The sequence below is a fragment of the Cystoisospora suis genome (assembly GCF_002600585.1).
Source record: "Cystoisospora suis strain Wien I chromosome Unknown contig_18, whole genome shotgun sequence".
Taxonomy (NCBI): domain Eukaryota; phylum Apicomplexa; class Conoidasida; order Eucoccidiorida; family Sarcocystidae; genus Cystoisospora; species Cystoisospora suis.
The window spans coordinates 48523-62840 of NW_027152820.1; the positions used below are offsets into that span (position 1 = coordinate 48523).

At 46.2% G+C, this 14318-nt stretch overlaps 1 protein-coding gene across 1 annotated transcript; it reads right to left on the reverse strand.

Moving 5' to 3' along the window:
* Positions 1-3725: 3725 nt before the first annotated feature.
* CSUI_000032 (fructose -bisphosphatase) lies at positions 3726-13175 on the reverse strand. The gene is made up of 9 exons (XM_068060267.1): positions 13105-13175; positions 12680-12990; positions 11236-11389; positions 10362-10470; positions 9627-9787; positions 8669-8758; positions 7161-7253; positions 6272-6371; positions 3726-5193 (listed from the first exon to the last, which is right to left on the reverse strand). The coding sequence occupies exons 1-9, from the start codon at positions 13132-13134 to the stop codon at positions 4913-4915; spliced, it is 1329 nt and encodes a 442-aa protein (XP_067927760.1). The 5' UTR covers positions 13135-13175; the 3' UTR covers positions 3726-4912.
* Between the last annotated feature and the right edge of the window lie 1143 nt (positions 13176-14318).

The following is a 14318-nucleotide window of genomic DNA, read 5'->3' on the forward strand; positions in this document are numbered from 1 at the left end:
TAGACCAGAGAAAGTACGGACTGTTCAACTCCCTTGGGGCGTAACCAAGGGTGGGTCTACACAGCTACCAACTGTGCCCCTTATGATAGCAGGACGACTTTGGAACGCGTTACTGGATACGGGGGCTAGCGCAAGCTTCGTGAGTTTGAAGCACGCTCGCTTTCTCAGAAAGCCAGTACGGCGTGCGCATGTCGAAGAAGTGTTCTATTCTGCTACAGGTGAAGCAATTCCTACGTCTCAGTGCATACCAGATGTGGAAATCCAGATTGGGAGCAAGACAATTCTCCAGACTCTGTTGATTGCGGCTATAGACAATGAGATTGTCTTGGGTTATGATTGTTTGATTAAAGCGAATTTGGTCCCTTGCGGTGAGAGATTGGTCCGGAGTTTTCGGGGGGAACAGGATGGGCCACAGCTGGCACTCGGGCGGGTGTCCGGTAATAGGTTTAGAAGGGATGACGGAGATGAAGACCGGGAATAAAAAAAAGATATCACCGTCCACCGGGATCCCATGCTTCTGCAGTGGATTGATTCTCAATTGGCTACCTTCTCGACAGGTGATGTACTCTGCAGTGAGCAGCCAAATATGAACCGGAATAGCAAGCCGAAGAGACGAAAGGAGCCACAGAAAGAAAACAAGAAAGAAGAGGAAAGCGGAATTTCAAGTTCAGCAACACAGATAAGCCTTCTGCAAAGAATGGGAGGGAATTGATCGAAACCCAAAACATATCTTACTGGGAAGCTAGGGGCAAAAAGAAACAGTAATCAAAGGGGTTGGAAGCCGGAACCGCATAGAATGCGAGAAGGAAGCCTAAAAGAAGACGTGAGGTCGAGGCAAAGGAAAGAACCCTCCGGAATCACTCTGGTGGTGAAAGAAGCCCTGGGTGCGATTGGATATGACAGAGCACGGGGGGAGACCATCGACAGTCGACAATGACATTCAGATGGTTATTGAGATTAGAAGCCAGCCGGAGAACGACCAGATGGAGAAGAGAGAACCAGTCGAAGAAACGAGGAAGGTGGCGAACAGTCCCGATCTACCCAGTCATCAGTGTCGGGACTGGGGGTGATGCTATAGCCGTTTCCTACACGTTGGTTCCTTCGGGAAGTGGATGGAGTGAATTAGCGTTCTGTCTTGCTCAAGAAAGAGATGCTTACGATGTGATTCTCACCGCTTCTGCAGAAACTCTGGCACAGTTCCGTCGTAAATCTTGTGTCTCGATCGCTTAAAATTGCCTCAGGTTCCCCGTGCAGCTGAATCGCTATGCCAAAGAATTGTCTACCCCTTCCGCACTCCATAATCTTCAAGTGTAGAAGGGTTCGGTTAGAGGACGGTACGAGAAGGACAGGGGGGGTTGCTATAGCCGTTACCTACACGTTGGTTCCTTCGTGAAGTGGATGGAGTGAATTAGCGTCCTGTATTGCTCAAGGAAGAGATGCTTACGATGTGATTCTCACCGCTTTTGCACAAACGTTGCCGCAGTTCTGTCGTGAATCTTGTGTCTCGATCGGTCAATCTTCTATAGGTACCCCCTGCAGTTGAATCAGTATGTCAAAGAACGGGCTCAGCCCGTGCGCACTCCATAATCTTCAAATGTAGAAGAGTTCGGTTAGAGTTTGGTACTCGAAGGTGTACGTCTACTTGGAGGACCGCCCCCGGTTTCGTCATCTACGAGGATAGCTTATCAACAGGCGAGGCTTGGAGGCAGATGGACTGAAGACCCGGTATTCAACTACCCGTCAGCAGGTGCCACCTTGAGACGCATGGTTTACCACAACGAAGGGAATCAAACAACTGAGCTACTCTAGCGTTCACCGGTTTTGAGGCCTAAAAGAAGACGCGTCCAATCCTCTTTTTTGTCCAGAGGTGGTTTTCTTTTCTGTACATGCCGCAGGGCAGCTTCACCATATTGACAGAGTCATTGGGCACGGTCTACCGAGGCATGTCTGTCGGACGTCCGGATTGAGGGTGTTACGCCCCGGCAAATCTTCTTCTCCAAGCTGAAGGTACTCGCCAACGAGCCAGCCAGGCTCAAGAAGCTCAAGAGGTGCGGATGCTGAGAGGAGAGGGCGACCAGCGACCCCCGTTCCACGTGAGCCAAAGAGTTTTGTTGTGCTATCACGTGTACTGACACTTTTCTCTCCATCTGAAGCTTCGAAACTTCAGTCGAACGGACTACTCGATCCAGTAGACGGGATTGGAAAGAATGCCTACACCATGAAGATGCCGCCGCCCTTCATGTAGGCTAGAACGCTCTGTGTTTCATGTTCTGTCGTTGGAACCAGAAGTGGAACAGTCCCGAAGAGAAGTAAATGTGAGCTGACGAGTGTTGTTTTTCGGAGATTTGGCTCTGGCCCATGAATACTCAGTCACGGTACACAACGCAGATCAGATTAATCAGCTTGTGTATGTAAGGTAATTCGTGGAATCGAAAAACATACCAAGAGACGTGGTATGCTTTCTCATGAATAAGTGCACTCTCAACTCGATGGGTAACGCATTCACAGGTTATACTCCGTTAAAATAAAGTTCGAGATCAAGTAACAGTGGCCTACTCTTCAAATCAAGTGTACAGTATTTTGTGTTCCTTAGAGAATGTTCGTGAATTCAAGGCTACATGAGAAGAGACGAATCCAGAGTTACGGATCGGTGCACCTAAGAGACTCAGAGTGCCAGAGACTGGTCTCATGCGGAAAGATATGTTTGGAGGTTCAAGGTGGACCAAGTGTGATGCTTAATGCCGATAGTGTCTTCGGACCCATGAAGTCGTGATTACCCCAAAGCTGCTTTCCAGCTGTAAGCCGACCCACATTCCAGGGACGAAGAAAGGTGAAAGAGTTGGATGGCGTATGCAGTGAAAGGAGACGATCAGGAGACAGATGAAATGCGAGCTGCCAGCCCAGCGAGAGAGGTGCGCTGGCTAGCTGACAATGAACTATATGACTAGCGAAACGTGGGGCCTCAACAGAGAGCGCAACAGCAAGAGGGGGAGCTGTGTGACCCGGTGTTTTTAACAAGCAAGAAGTTCGTGACCAGCTAAAGGAATCAGAGAAATTCACCACTAGCGCTGTGGAAACGGAGGGGGTTTGGACTTGACTATGCGTGGTCAGCGGTCATCAGTAAGAGCATGTGTAGGGCTAGCCACGAGTGTAGTGAGTGCGTGGGTCAATGGACTGTGAGTCGCGTTCGAGTGTCGGTGCTGCTTCATGAGTACTACCGAAATACGAGCGAAACTGAAGAGAAGTGAGTCATCTATCGATAGCTGAACCTTTCAGTACCGCTGTAAAGGAGAAAGAAGTTGGAGTTTTTCCGCTAGTTTTCTTTCCAGCACGGTTGGATCTGCGGGAAACAGATCCAACCTTGCTGTGGGGACCGTTAGGAGTCAGCGAATCAGTTCACGTGTACCAAAAGACAGTCTTCCTTCGGAACCGGAATCCACGAAGAACATCCTCTTTGCCCATTCGTCGAGAGAACGAGAAGAAGAATGCGGCAGCTGCAGTAATGGTCCCTAAACTCACTGACACGGTTGACTGCGTTTCTTTCTCTCGCAAAAGATTTCGCGAAAAGAACGCATGGATGTGTCCTGTCAGACAGAACGCAGCCTGTTGCAATCAGCTTGGGCGTGACCGGGGTGGATGGACCACAGCAAGACGCTAGACAGAGAGCCGGTGTGATTGTGGAAGCGGAGAAGAAGTTCTCTCTCCGGACTGTTGTATCGGAGACCAGGGAACGTCTGCTAGGCAAATACATACAGCACTCACCCGAGGTGATGAACGGGGTTGTACGTACTACACACGTCCGCACAGACACTCCACACATTGCACAGCCGAAATCTTCTCTCATACTTTACACCTCCCATCACCACCTAACCAGAGATATCTGCATCTACATATCCATCTCGAGATAGATAGATTGTCGAGATGCCGACTATTTCAGACCGATATACAGAGAGTTTTCCATTCTTCTGGGTGTCCCATTCAAGCTGAAGAAAAAGAAACTCTTAGAATTTCTTCTCTCCTTTTCTTCTTCACAAACTGATACATGGCAGGAGGTACACGCAGCAAGTCCTAAGCACACTATCTACATATGTATATCTCTTTATGTCGGAGTCTCTCTCGTCTTTTCAGCGGTACTTCTCATTTTCCATGTTGAGAAGGAAAGGCTTCTTCCTTCTCCAAAACTTCTCTTTCTCCCCCGTCCTTCGCCTCATACTCTTTCAATCAAGACGATGTCTACAATCCTTGATCTACCACCTTCCTTCATGGTGAATATTCAAGGCTGAGGAACCATGAGGGAATCCACGGCATTCCACCTCAAGAAAATCTCTCTCTCTCTAATGATGTCTTCGTAGCAGAAGAACCCTGGCGACTCTTCTCTCATTTCTTTCACACGAAGGAAAAACCAAGACAGCACGACCTATAGAAGATCGACATATGACGTAGGTATCTACACCATCATTCACACAGGAGCTCCCTCTACTCCTCTTATCCTCTCCTCGTCTTCTCGTTTCCCCTTTTGTTTCTCAACTTCTTCGTGTGTCTTTTTCTCTTCTTTCCCTTCCTCATTCTGCTTTTTTCTTCTTCAATACTGTCTTCAAGCACACACCAGTGATCCAAAAAGGCAAAAAAAACCCCTTCTTACTCTCCTCTACCATCCTTCTCACCTCATCGAACACCCGCGCCTACCCGCATACACACACACACTACACTCGACTTCCTCCTGAACGCAAAGTTGACAGTTTTTCTTCTCCTTTTTCCATTCTGCAAAAGACACACCGTCGCCATCTTCTTCTTCTTCTCCCCGTACAAGATCTTTCTTTCAAGATGAAGACAGACCGAGAGAGCGGCAGAGACAAACGACTTGCCACATCTTTCTTTTCTTGTCGTTGTTTCTTTCCTCTTCTCTTCTTCTTTATTCATTTCCTGTCCCGTTGGATTGCTGTGAGCTCTTAGCCCCGTTCTTAACGAGAGTGTCGCCGTGGAGGCGACACTCAGGACTGTATTCACCCATGAGCTTATCAACGCGATCCACAAGGAAGTCTGTCCCGACCACTAAAGGAACTCTCTGGTGTAGTTCCGTTGGCTGGATATCCAAGATACGATCAAAACCGTCCGTCGCTTTACCTCCTGCTTGCTCAGCTAAAAAGGCCATAGGATTTGCTTCGTATAAGAGACGGAGCTTTCCCTTCTTATCTGTTGTCAAACAAAGACAGAGACAAAGGAAGGGAAAAAAGAAGTAACGGGAGGAGAAGAAGGAGGAAAAGAAGGAAACGAAAGAAAAAAAAAGAACAGAGGCAACAGAGCACAGTCAGTCACTCATACACTCTTCGTCGTTCTGCGTATGAAGAGAAAGGAAGTAGAAGAGAAACAAAACAAGGATTAGAACTCATGTGTCTCGTTTCTTTTTCCTAGAGAAGTATAGATAATAGAAACACATCAACCAGCCTGAAATGAACGCTGAGACTCAATTGTTCCTTCCATGTATCATCTAGAGAGAAGATCGTATTAATAGTCGCCGTTACCTATCCATCTTTTACTGTGTGTACCGTCTTCGAAAAGGAGAATAACCTGATATGCTGTAAGTGGACAGTCTCCAACAAGCATCGAAGACTTGTAAAACATCTATCTGTCTTTAATCTATCTATCTATCCAATCTATCTATGTATCTCTCTATCCTATTCTCGTCATCAGCCGTGCAAGCAGCGACCAGCCACAGACAACTCGCTTCCGCTGCCTTCTTTTGCTTCTTCTATCAGTTGTGAAATAACTTCAAGCGACACTCTTTCTCTTCTAGATGATCTGCTGAACAAATAGATGTATATATATATATATATAGGGATATACATTACCTCCTTCATACCTTCTCATTAGCAACACACCATAAGCATCAACAGCCTCAGCGTATGTAGATATATATCTACAACTCCCATAGTGCTATCACGAACTACTCCTTCTACTCGTATACGTAGAGCACCGCAGTCCGCAGCAGCGATAGGTGAGACTAGAGAACACTAGTAAGCAGGGTGGAAGTGAAGAGGAAAGAAAAGTTGACGTCAAGACTGAGGGAGAGAGAAAGCAAATGCACCAGAAAACAGATGAAGACGAAGGACAGACACACCTTCGCCGCTTGTCTCTGCCTAGCGGCCTTTTGTGCGTGGATATCATGATCTCTCCTCTATCTTCCCTCTCCTTCTTGTCTGTAGATGCTCCGCTACCTTTCTATCTATCTATGATCGATCTATGTAACTAACTATCTATCTATCTGTCATACCTTTTTTAGTCGGCGGATAGAGATAGATGCCTCCTTGTAAGAGATTACGATGGAAATCCGAAACGAGGCTTCCGATGTAACGAAGAGAGAAAGGCCCATTCTAAAAGAAGCAAAGAGACAGAGAAAATATGCAAATGCAGATAGAGAAAAAGAGAGTAATAGAAAGAGAGACAGATAAAGAGAAACAGGGAGAAAGAAACAGAGAGGCAGATCGAGAGAAAAGAAGCAAGATAGAAATAGACATGGGCAAAGAACACAGCTGGATGATGATTGGGCGATCACCAGAATCATAACAACGGAGACAACAACGACACCTGGGCTTTCTACGAGAGATGAAGAAAAGAATGGAAGAAAGATTCTCGAGTGCTTCTGCCATCCTTTAGTTTTATATGGACAGTTACGCTTACACCCCTTGCTCCCTTTGTCAATGGCGTGCTTTTAGTACCCCGCCTCCGTAGAATGCCTAGATACATCTATACATGTATATATTTGTTCTGAAGTGCTCTACACATCAAAGGACAGCTGAGAACGCAATTAAGAGTGCCAGAAGTTTTTTCTTTTCATGGATTCTTTCTTCTCGATTCGCACGTGGCTGGTAATGGAACCATTCTTCATCTTCCCAGTTGTTTCCAATCCTGTCTCTGTGTAGAATATACATACACACATTCGGCTTATAAACGGAGCCGTTCATCAGAACCAGGAAGGCGGCAGAATCAGGCCATGTGTGCTTGACGCATATACATATATGGCTTATTCGATACGCGGACAGATAATAGATGGGCCGATCAAAGACAGATAGACAGATACAGAGATGAACGATGCATAGATGGATCGATCAAAGATAGACTAGAGATAGATAGAAAGTGTTTTCCTGTATTGTTTGACGGACCTTGTCATCGTGGCATTCTTCAAGGAATCTTTTGACACCCTCAGGGAAGGCCTTGTAGTTTCCTTCGTTCACACTGTAGATCCTCGCCTTCGCCTAATAAAGGTACACATACATACATATACACCATTCAAGACAGATTAAAGAAAAAGAGATACAGACAGACAGATAGATACATAGACAGGTTAGCGACAGGTACATGGAGCTGTTAGGCAGACACACGTAGGTAGATACGTCAATCGTAGCAACCACAACAACATTAATAAGTGCATGAAGAGTAAGAGGAAGACAAGGAGGGCTTCTTCTTCGCCTCTCCTTTCTTCCCCCTGATGGCTGAGAAAACCATCTAGATATTATCAAAAAGAAAGAAAGAACAAGTGAGGGAATCGGAAGGGATCAGCCAGAATGAAATGCAGTCATCATTCTCCTACAGGAAGACTTTCAGTGATAGAGTCTACTTCTTTCTTTCGCTCCCTCTCCACACTTCTCCCCACTTCTACTTGTCGTGGTTTCTGCATCTTCTCTTTGTATCATTTTATCCAACGAGCTATCAGTAGAGAGAGAGATACGCTGTAACTACTAGCCGCACCAGGCCATAAGCCCACCTAGCGACTTGTCTCTCTCTCTTTCTCTCCCTCACAACAACGTGCGCAGTGACAAAAATCATGCGAGGGTCATGTATGTAGACGACTATCGTGTGATGATCATCTCTTCACACAAGAAGGTTTTCCCTTGTCTGCCTTCCTGTTGCACTCCGTCCTCCTGCCCCTTATGAGGTGGGGGAGGGGTGTCTATACACTCGGTCGTGACTGTTCTATATTGGGGAGTCGTAGTAGTGGTAGCAGTATAGCAAACTCGAAGCGAACCACAGTCAGAGTTCACACTGCATGCAGTTATGTATATACACGAGGTATACAAGAGGAAGGAGACGCATAATCTTCAACCTTGATCATATAGAATCGCTTCCTTCAACTAGAGACACAGAAACACATCTGTACATACACCTCCACTCGGGTGACGAGGACAACGTTACCTCCTAACCGTCAAAGATGTAAGAGATGAATACACAAAAGGCACCACCTACATCGTCCTTCTAGAGTGAACCGTTTTCTTCTTCATTTTCTCTTTTCTACTTCTTTCTCACTATGAAAATCACTAAAGAGAAAGGCATCTTGCTTCTTATCCAAATAATAAGAGATAGATAGATTAAAGATACATGGATGGGTAGATTGAAGGTAGATAGATGTGTCGCTAGATCGATTCAAGGTAGATGGAAACGCTCTAGACGCACCCGTGAAAGAGCCACTGGAGTCATCGTACATGCCTCCTTTTCTTCTTTTTCTTCGTCTTCTTCATCTCATGTTCCTAAAGGAGATTTTACATTTCTCACACAACTAACTTCTCCTCTACTAGAACACTACGCGTCCCCTCTTTCTCTCTCGCTCTGTCACCTCTCGACGCAATTCATTCTCTCAGAGAGAACAACAAGCTATGAGGACATGTTTAGTTACCGGGAATCGCATGCCTCGATGAGACAGGAAGAATGTCCCGAGAGAAGGGTCTAGAGTAAATCCATGAACACCATCTCCCGTTGTCATCACCTGGTTATTATGAAGAGAAACAAGAAAAGAAATAGAGAGAAGTATATCAAGTTTGAGAAAGAAGTCTCTGTCTCTCTTGCCATGTGAAGGGTGATCACTAAACTCATTTCTTCTTCTCTCTGTACAGACACCTCGCCTTTCTTCATTCTTGCTGTTGAAGAAAGCAAACGATCTATCTTCTATCTATCTGCCTGTGAGCGGTGTGAAGGTGGAAAGCAGCGTTCCCAGCCTTTTTGTCAAATGTGTTATACTCACACATTTGTCTTCCGCTCTAAGATTGGATGATCATGTGTAGCACGCGCGGCAGTGGGGTGTAGGCTGTGGTGTATGTACACCCGAAGAGCGAAGGCTACACGCAGATGAAGTCAAACAAAGAGATCGGCAAAAAATGTCGCTGAGCGTGTAAGGTAGTAGGGAGACATACGCACTCAGTGACTCTACGCTACGAAATAACCGTCAAACCCTCTCTCTCTTTCGAAGAGACGTAGACAGGTGTTCCCGAATTTCTCTCTACCATCAACTGTATGCGTGACTACGGATGAATGTATGTACACTGAGTACTACGCACACTCCTTACAATATCCAAACATATTGGCACACATACACCAAAGTGTTTATGCCGTCTGTTTACATCCCCCTTTCTCTTTAATATATGCATCTGTCTGGCAACCACCTTCATGAAGAACCTATCTATCTACATATCGATCTATCTATCTTGATCCATCTACCGTCTATCCTTCAATCTGTATCGATCTATCTCTCTGTCAAGGGATTACTTTTCTCTCCCGTCCCTCTCCCTTCTCTTCCTTCCTTGCCAAGTAAGAAAGAAGAGGAGACTGCGTGTATGCGTGCCTGTCCCCTCTCTCACCAGCATCGTCGATGATCCATAGAGAACATAGCCTGCAGCTATCTGAGCATTCCCGGGCTGAAGAAAGTCGCGAAGCTCAGGAGCCGTACCGAGAGGTGAGACTCTCTGATAGATGGAGAAGATAGTCCCCACAGAAACATTCACATCGATGTTGGAAGAACCTGAAGACAATCGACGAAGAGACACGAGATGAGAAAGAAGAAAACAGAAGGAGACAGATGAATGACAATTGAGCTATGAACTTCCGGAGAACACACCTTCTAAACCATAAGAAGAAGAGAAAAGAAAGAAGAATCGAAGCCTGAATAGAGAAGAAGAGAGAACGGATACATTAGCAAACCGTGAAAGAAGGGTTATGTAAGGACGAGGTATTTCATATCATTCTTTGAAGGGTGATTCCGTCGGTTTCAGAGTGCATTTCCTCCTTCCTTCCTTCAAGATCATACGACCCTATGTTTATGTGTCTCGCTAGATGGACTCTGTCTGTCTGTAGACACCCTGGAACACGTGACAATTCATGGTTCCTCTACGGGTCTATCTCTATACTTCTCTGCACGGATCATCCCTCTCTCTCACACCATACAACACACATACAGAGATCGGCATGTAGAGGTCTACCCACCACATCCTAGAGAGCAACACGTCATGATAGAAACACACTCTTATTACATGTCTCCATTCCCTAAGAGAAGATACAGAAGAGAGAAGTTGTTGCCTACATTTTGGCGTACTTACCATCAAGAGGATCCATGAGCATAACGAAGTGAGCGTCCTTATTCACTACTATGAAGTCATCGTCCTCCTCAGTACATATACCACATACTACCTCACGATTCACAAGAGCCTGAAAAGAAACACAGGAGCCACCATGTATATTCGTACACATATCTACATCTATATATATGTCCCCACTGTAAGCTCTTCCGGTTATACGCGCTACTAAAATTGGGCGACTAGTAAGCAAGAATGTGAATGTATAGAGATGAAAAAGACAGATAATTCCTAGAGCATCAGCCTTACAGATACACACACACACAGGCTTTCTCCAACAGACAAACCGCTATACAGAAGAACAGGGGAGCGATTAGATAAAGAGGAAGGTCAACATGAAATGGAGATGGTGCGTAGAAGGACACCTATATACATACATATGGATTTATAGATGGATAAGCAACTAAACTCCTCTGAAGACGAAAAAGGACAACAGCCCACACTCACTTGCCATCACCCACCTATAGAAACGAACATGTCTGTCTACACATCTGCGTGTACACGATCTATCCACGTAGAGTCTCTCTATCTCTTTATCTTTTTAACTCCACTCGGTCCTTCTATCTCTTTCTTTCCCTTCACTCCACCTCTCTGTCTGTTTGCGAATCGAAGATCGTTCGTTCTGAAGAGATGAGAATCGACTCTCCATCTCCCTTCCTCACCCTCCTTTGTATACAGAAAGATATCCCGACTACATACACCTGAAAAGACACTCGAGGGGGGAGTCTATCCTCTCTACATACCTTGTCTTAACTTGTCCCACGCCCAAGACAGCAAGAGATGGAAACATAAGAAAGAGATGAAGCATACATAGAAAACTGAGAAGTAAGGGCTTTACCTGGATAAATTTATGATTAGCAAAGACATCTAACTTCTGCTGTTCTTCTCCTTGAACGTTCTGATTGCCTGCCGCCCCCAAAATATCTCCTAGACCTGCTTTGTTGATCTCGCGGTTCACCACCTTAGCCGCTAGCTTTATAGCTGTCAACAACCTTTCAAAAAAAAAGAAGAGACAAGAAAGAAAGAAATACGGAAGGAAGAAAGAGGTAAGAGAGAGAGAAAGAAAGAGGTAAGAGAGAAAGAAAGAGGAGGTAGGAGGCTAGTCCGTATAGCGAAAGACATCTCGAATAGATAGTAGGACGAGTAAGAAGGTTGGAGTCAACAGGTGCAGAGAAGTTCGCTCTTTTAGAGCTAGGTCATAAGGCTTCGAGGACAAAGATCTAGAAAACGAAGGAAAGGTATGGTATCTAGGTATACATATGTATATATATATCCCACACATTCCCATCTCTGGCTTGGAGAGAGAGAAGAGGAAAGGAAGAGGCGAGGGGCAAGGAAAGCTAAAGAAGTTACGACTTGTATATTATGTACACTTTACAATTTTTTGGAATGACAGCTTGAGTGTATGTATATATTAAGATATAACAGGAGAACGTCCATACAGGAAATCGTGGTTTTGTTTACTAGAAAGAAGACGAAGAGCAGCTCTTTCTATTCCCTAGTCATCCCCTCACGATGGAGGAAAAGTCAAGAGACTCGAAAGCTATCAACTGTTCCTCGAGAAGAGAGTATTCATTGTGTGTGTGTGTGTGTGTGTGTGTAGTGATGCGTAGTATCGTATATACAGCGTAGAATGTCTCACGTATGAAAATACACCACAGGGTCGGAGATACAGCTCGCCTTCTCTCTTCTAGGGGATACATAAGCGTATGATTTCTATACTGAACGTCTCGGTACATTCACTTCTTTTCCATACACCTGTTTCTTCAAACGGACAGTCGCCCTTCTCCTAGAGAAGAGGTAATGAGCATAAGTGAATGATAGAGTTCCATCGCCCTGTTCCGTGGTTCTCCACAGTGAAGGAATGAATACACACATAAGCAGGACATCTGTCTACATACATTAACTAAGAGAGGGAGGAGAGATTCAGTGAGAACCGCGATATCAAACTGTTTCACTTCACTCTCGTAGAAAGCCTTAGATAAGAGAAGAATGTAGATACATGGACTATACGCACTGAACTAGCTTTTTTCCTACTCCTAACATCAATGAGAAAGAAGAAGCAGTGCAACTCATTCTCTCCTCTTTCTCTTCACCAGGCCGAGCATCTCCCGTCAGTCAGAGGGAGAGCGCATGAAGGGAGAGACAAATCCTCCGAAAGGATGAGAAAGAAGATTCTAACAGCTATCATGAGAGCTTTCCAACACACCCTGATCTTCATTCACCAAGCCTGTTGCGCCTGGAGCCTTCTCATTCTGTCTGCTTGAATCAACCCTTCCTACCTGTTCATTTCAGATTCTTGGCCGGTGTTGCGAAGCTTCTCTTTGTTCGCAATGATAAACTCTCCTAGCTCCGGGATCGGAGCCGAACTGATTGAGGATGGCGCTGCCATGGTGATAAGAGGAGAAAAGAAGCGGAAGGCTCGGAAGAACGGACAACGAAAACGGGGAAGGGAAGGTCTCAAAAAGGGAACATGCGGAAACACATCAAGTGTTGCTGATGCGTCCTCGCAGTAAAAAGTCAATCCGATGTCGTCTTGTAGGCTTTGAGAGGAGAAAAAAAAACAAGCGAAACAAGCACCGCCGGAGAGAGTCTGTAGGAAGAGAACGACAGAGACAGGACGGAAAGCCGGCCGTGGTGGTATTGCTGTCGTGGCCGGCGGTCCCGTGTAGGCTGGTTGGAGAGTCTGCTGTCGGACCTAACTTACATGCAGTGTAGGGAGAAAAAAATATCCCATTCTGTCAAGTGCGCTAGCTTATGCACGCCGGTCATGTCTTGTAGCTCTTAGTACTTCGATGTCTGTGAAAGATGGCTTGAAAAAGTGGAAGAGGCAGAGACAGGGACATCAGTACACAGGAGACAAGCCTATCGCGTGTGTTTTTATCGTCCTAGCCGTTTTCCTTCTCTACACAGTTTGAGAATAGAGGGTGTTCGTGGGAGGGAGTCTGAGAAAAAAGCATTCTAGGAAACGGCATCCAGTCGTGTTTGACAGTGCAGGTCGTTCGTAGGGCGAAAGAACGGGACAGGGAAGGGAGAGAAAGAAGTACGGTGTCTGCTTTGCTACTCCAGGTCCGGCTCTCTAGTATGCATGGTGGAAGGACCAGTTGTGATGGGCGAGGTGGGCATACGTGTTGCCGTACAGCAGTAGTCGAGAGGCCACCAGACGAGATTTGGTGGAGGCAGCTTTATCGAAGTAACGGTCTGACGTAGAAAGCTGTAAGCGGTTTGCCGAACGCCAGCGGTCTCGGGGTTGGGCGACCCCTACTTTCTTAGAAAACGTTTATTTGGTCTTCGAGTGAGCGCAGTTGTGCCTCATCACGAACGTCGAAGTAAGAAGCTGTCGCGAGCAATGCCACGGTCCTTTTTTCCTCGCCCTCGCAACAGAAGTGCGCCGGTACTGACTGTGAAATCAGTGGGACACTCCGTGAAGACGCACAGTCAAGTGGCTACACGCCGTGATCCTCGCGGAGTCACTTTCTTTTCCCGGAAGGAAGGAGGCAAAGTTCGCAGCAAAGACGCAGCTGTCCAGCTGGGCGCCTGGTTGATGCATCTCAAAGCGCAGACCTGCATACACGAAGGGAACCCTGCGATCTCTTTTGTAGTGTCACACCTTGGTCCCACATAGTTGCGAAGTGCAGCCCTGGGTCTACCGCCGGAGGGGTGCAGTGGTTCCCCAGCAGAAGCATCTCCTTTTCTGGGACCAAACGGACCGGCATGACGGGGAAGGTGATCAGGCCGCTACGTGTCGAGAAACTGCCACCCTCCTGTCAGGGTGTTCTGACTTTATAGACTTCCATTGATTGCCCTTACATCCCTCAAGTTGCTACACACTCGTGAAACGTCGTAGCCTACCAGACGATAATACGGGTATTCTCCTGGAGCCCATATTACAAGCGCCACCCGCTGGCTAAACGATTGGCG

Coding starts and splice junctions, on each gene's coding strand:
- CSUI_000032 (XM_068060267.1), bottom strand. CDS start 13,134: ATGGGATATTTTTTTCTCCCTACACTGCAT. Junction 11,390..12,679: donor CAAGAATCTGAAATGAACAG/GTAGGAAGGGTT, acceptor TTTTTTTGAAAG/GTTGTTGACAGCTATAAAGC. Junction 7,254..8,668: donor ATCGAGGCATGCGATTCCCG/GTAACTAAACAT, acceptor TACCTTTATTAG/GCGAAGGCGAGGATCTACAG.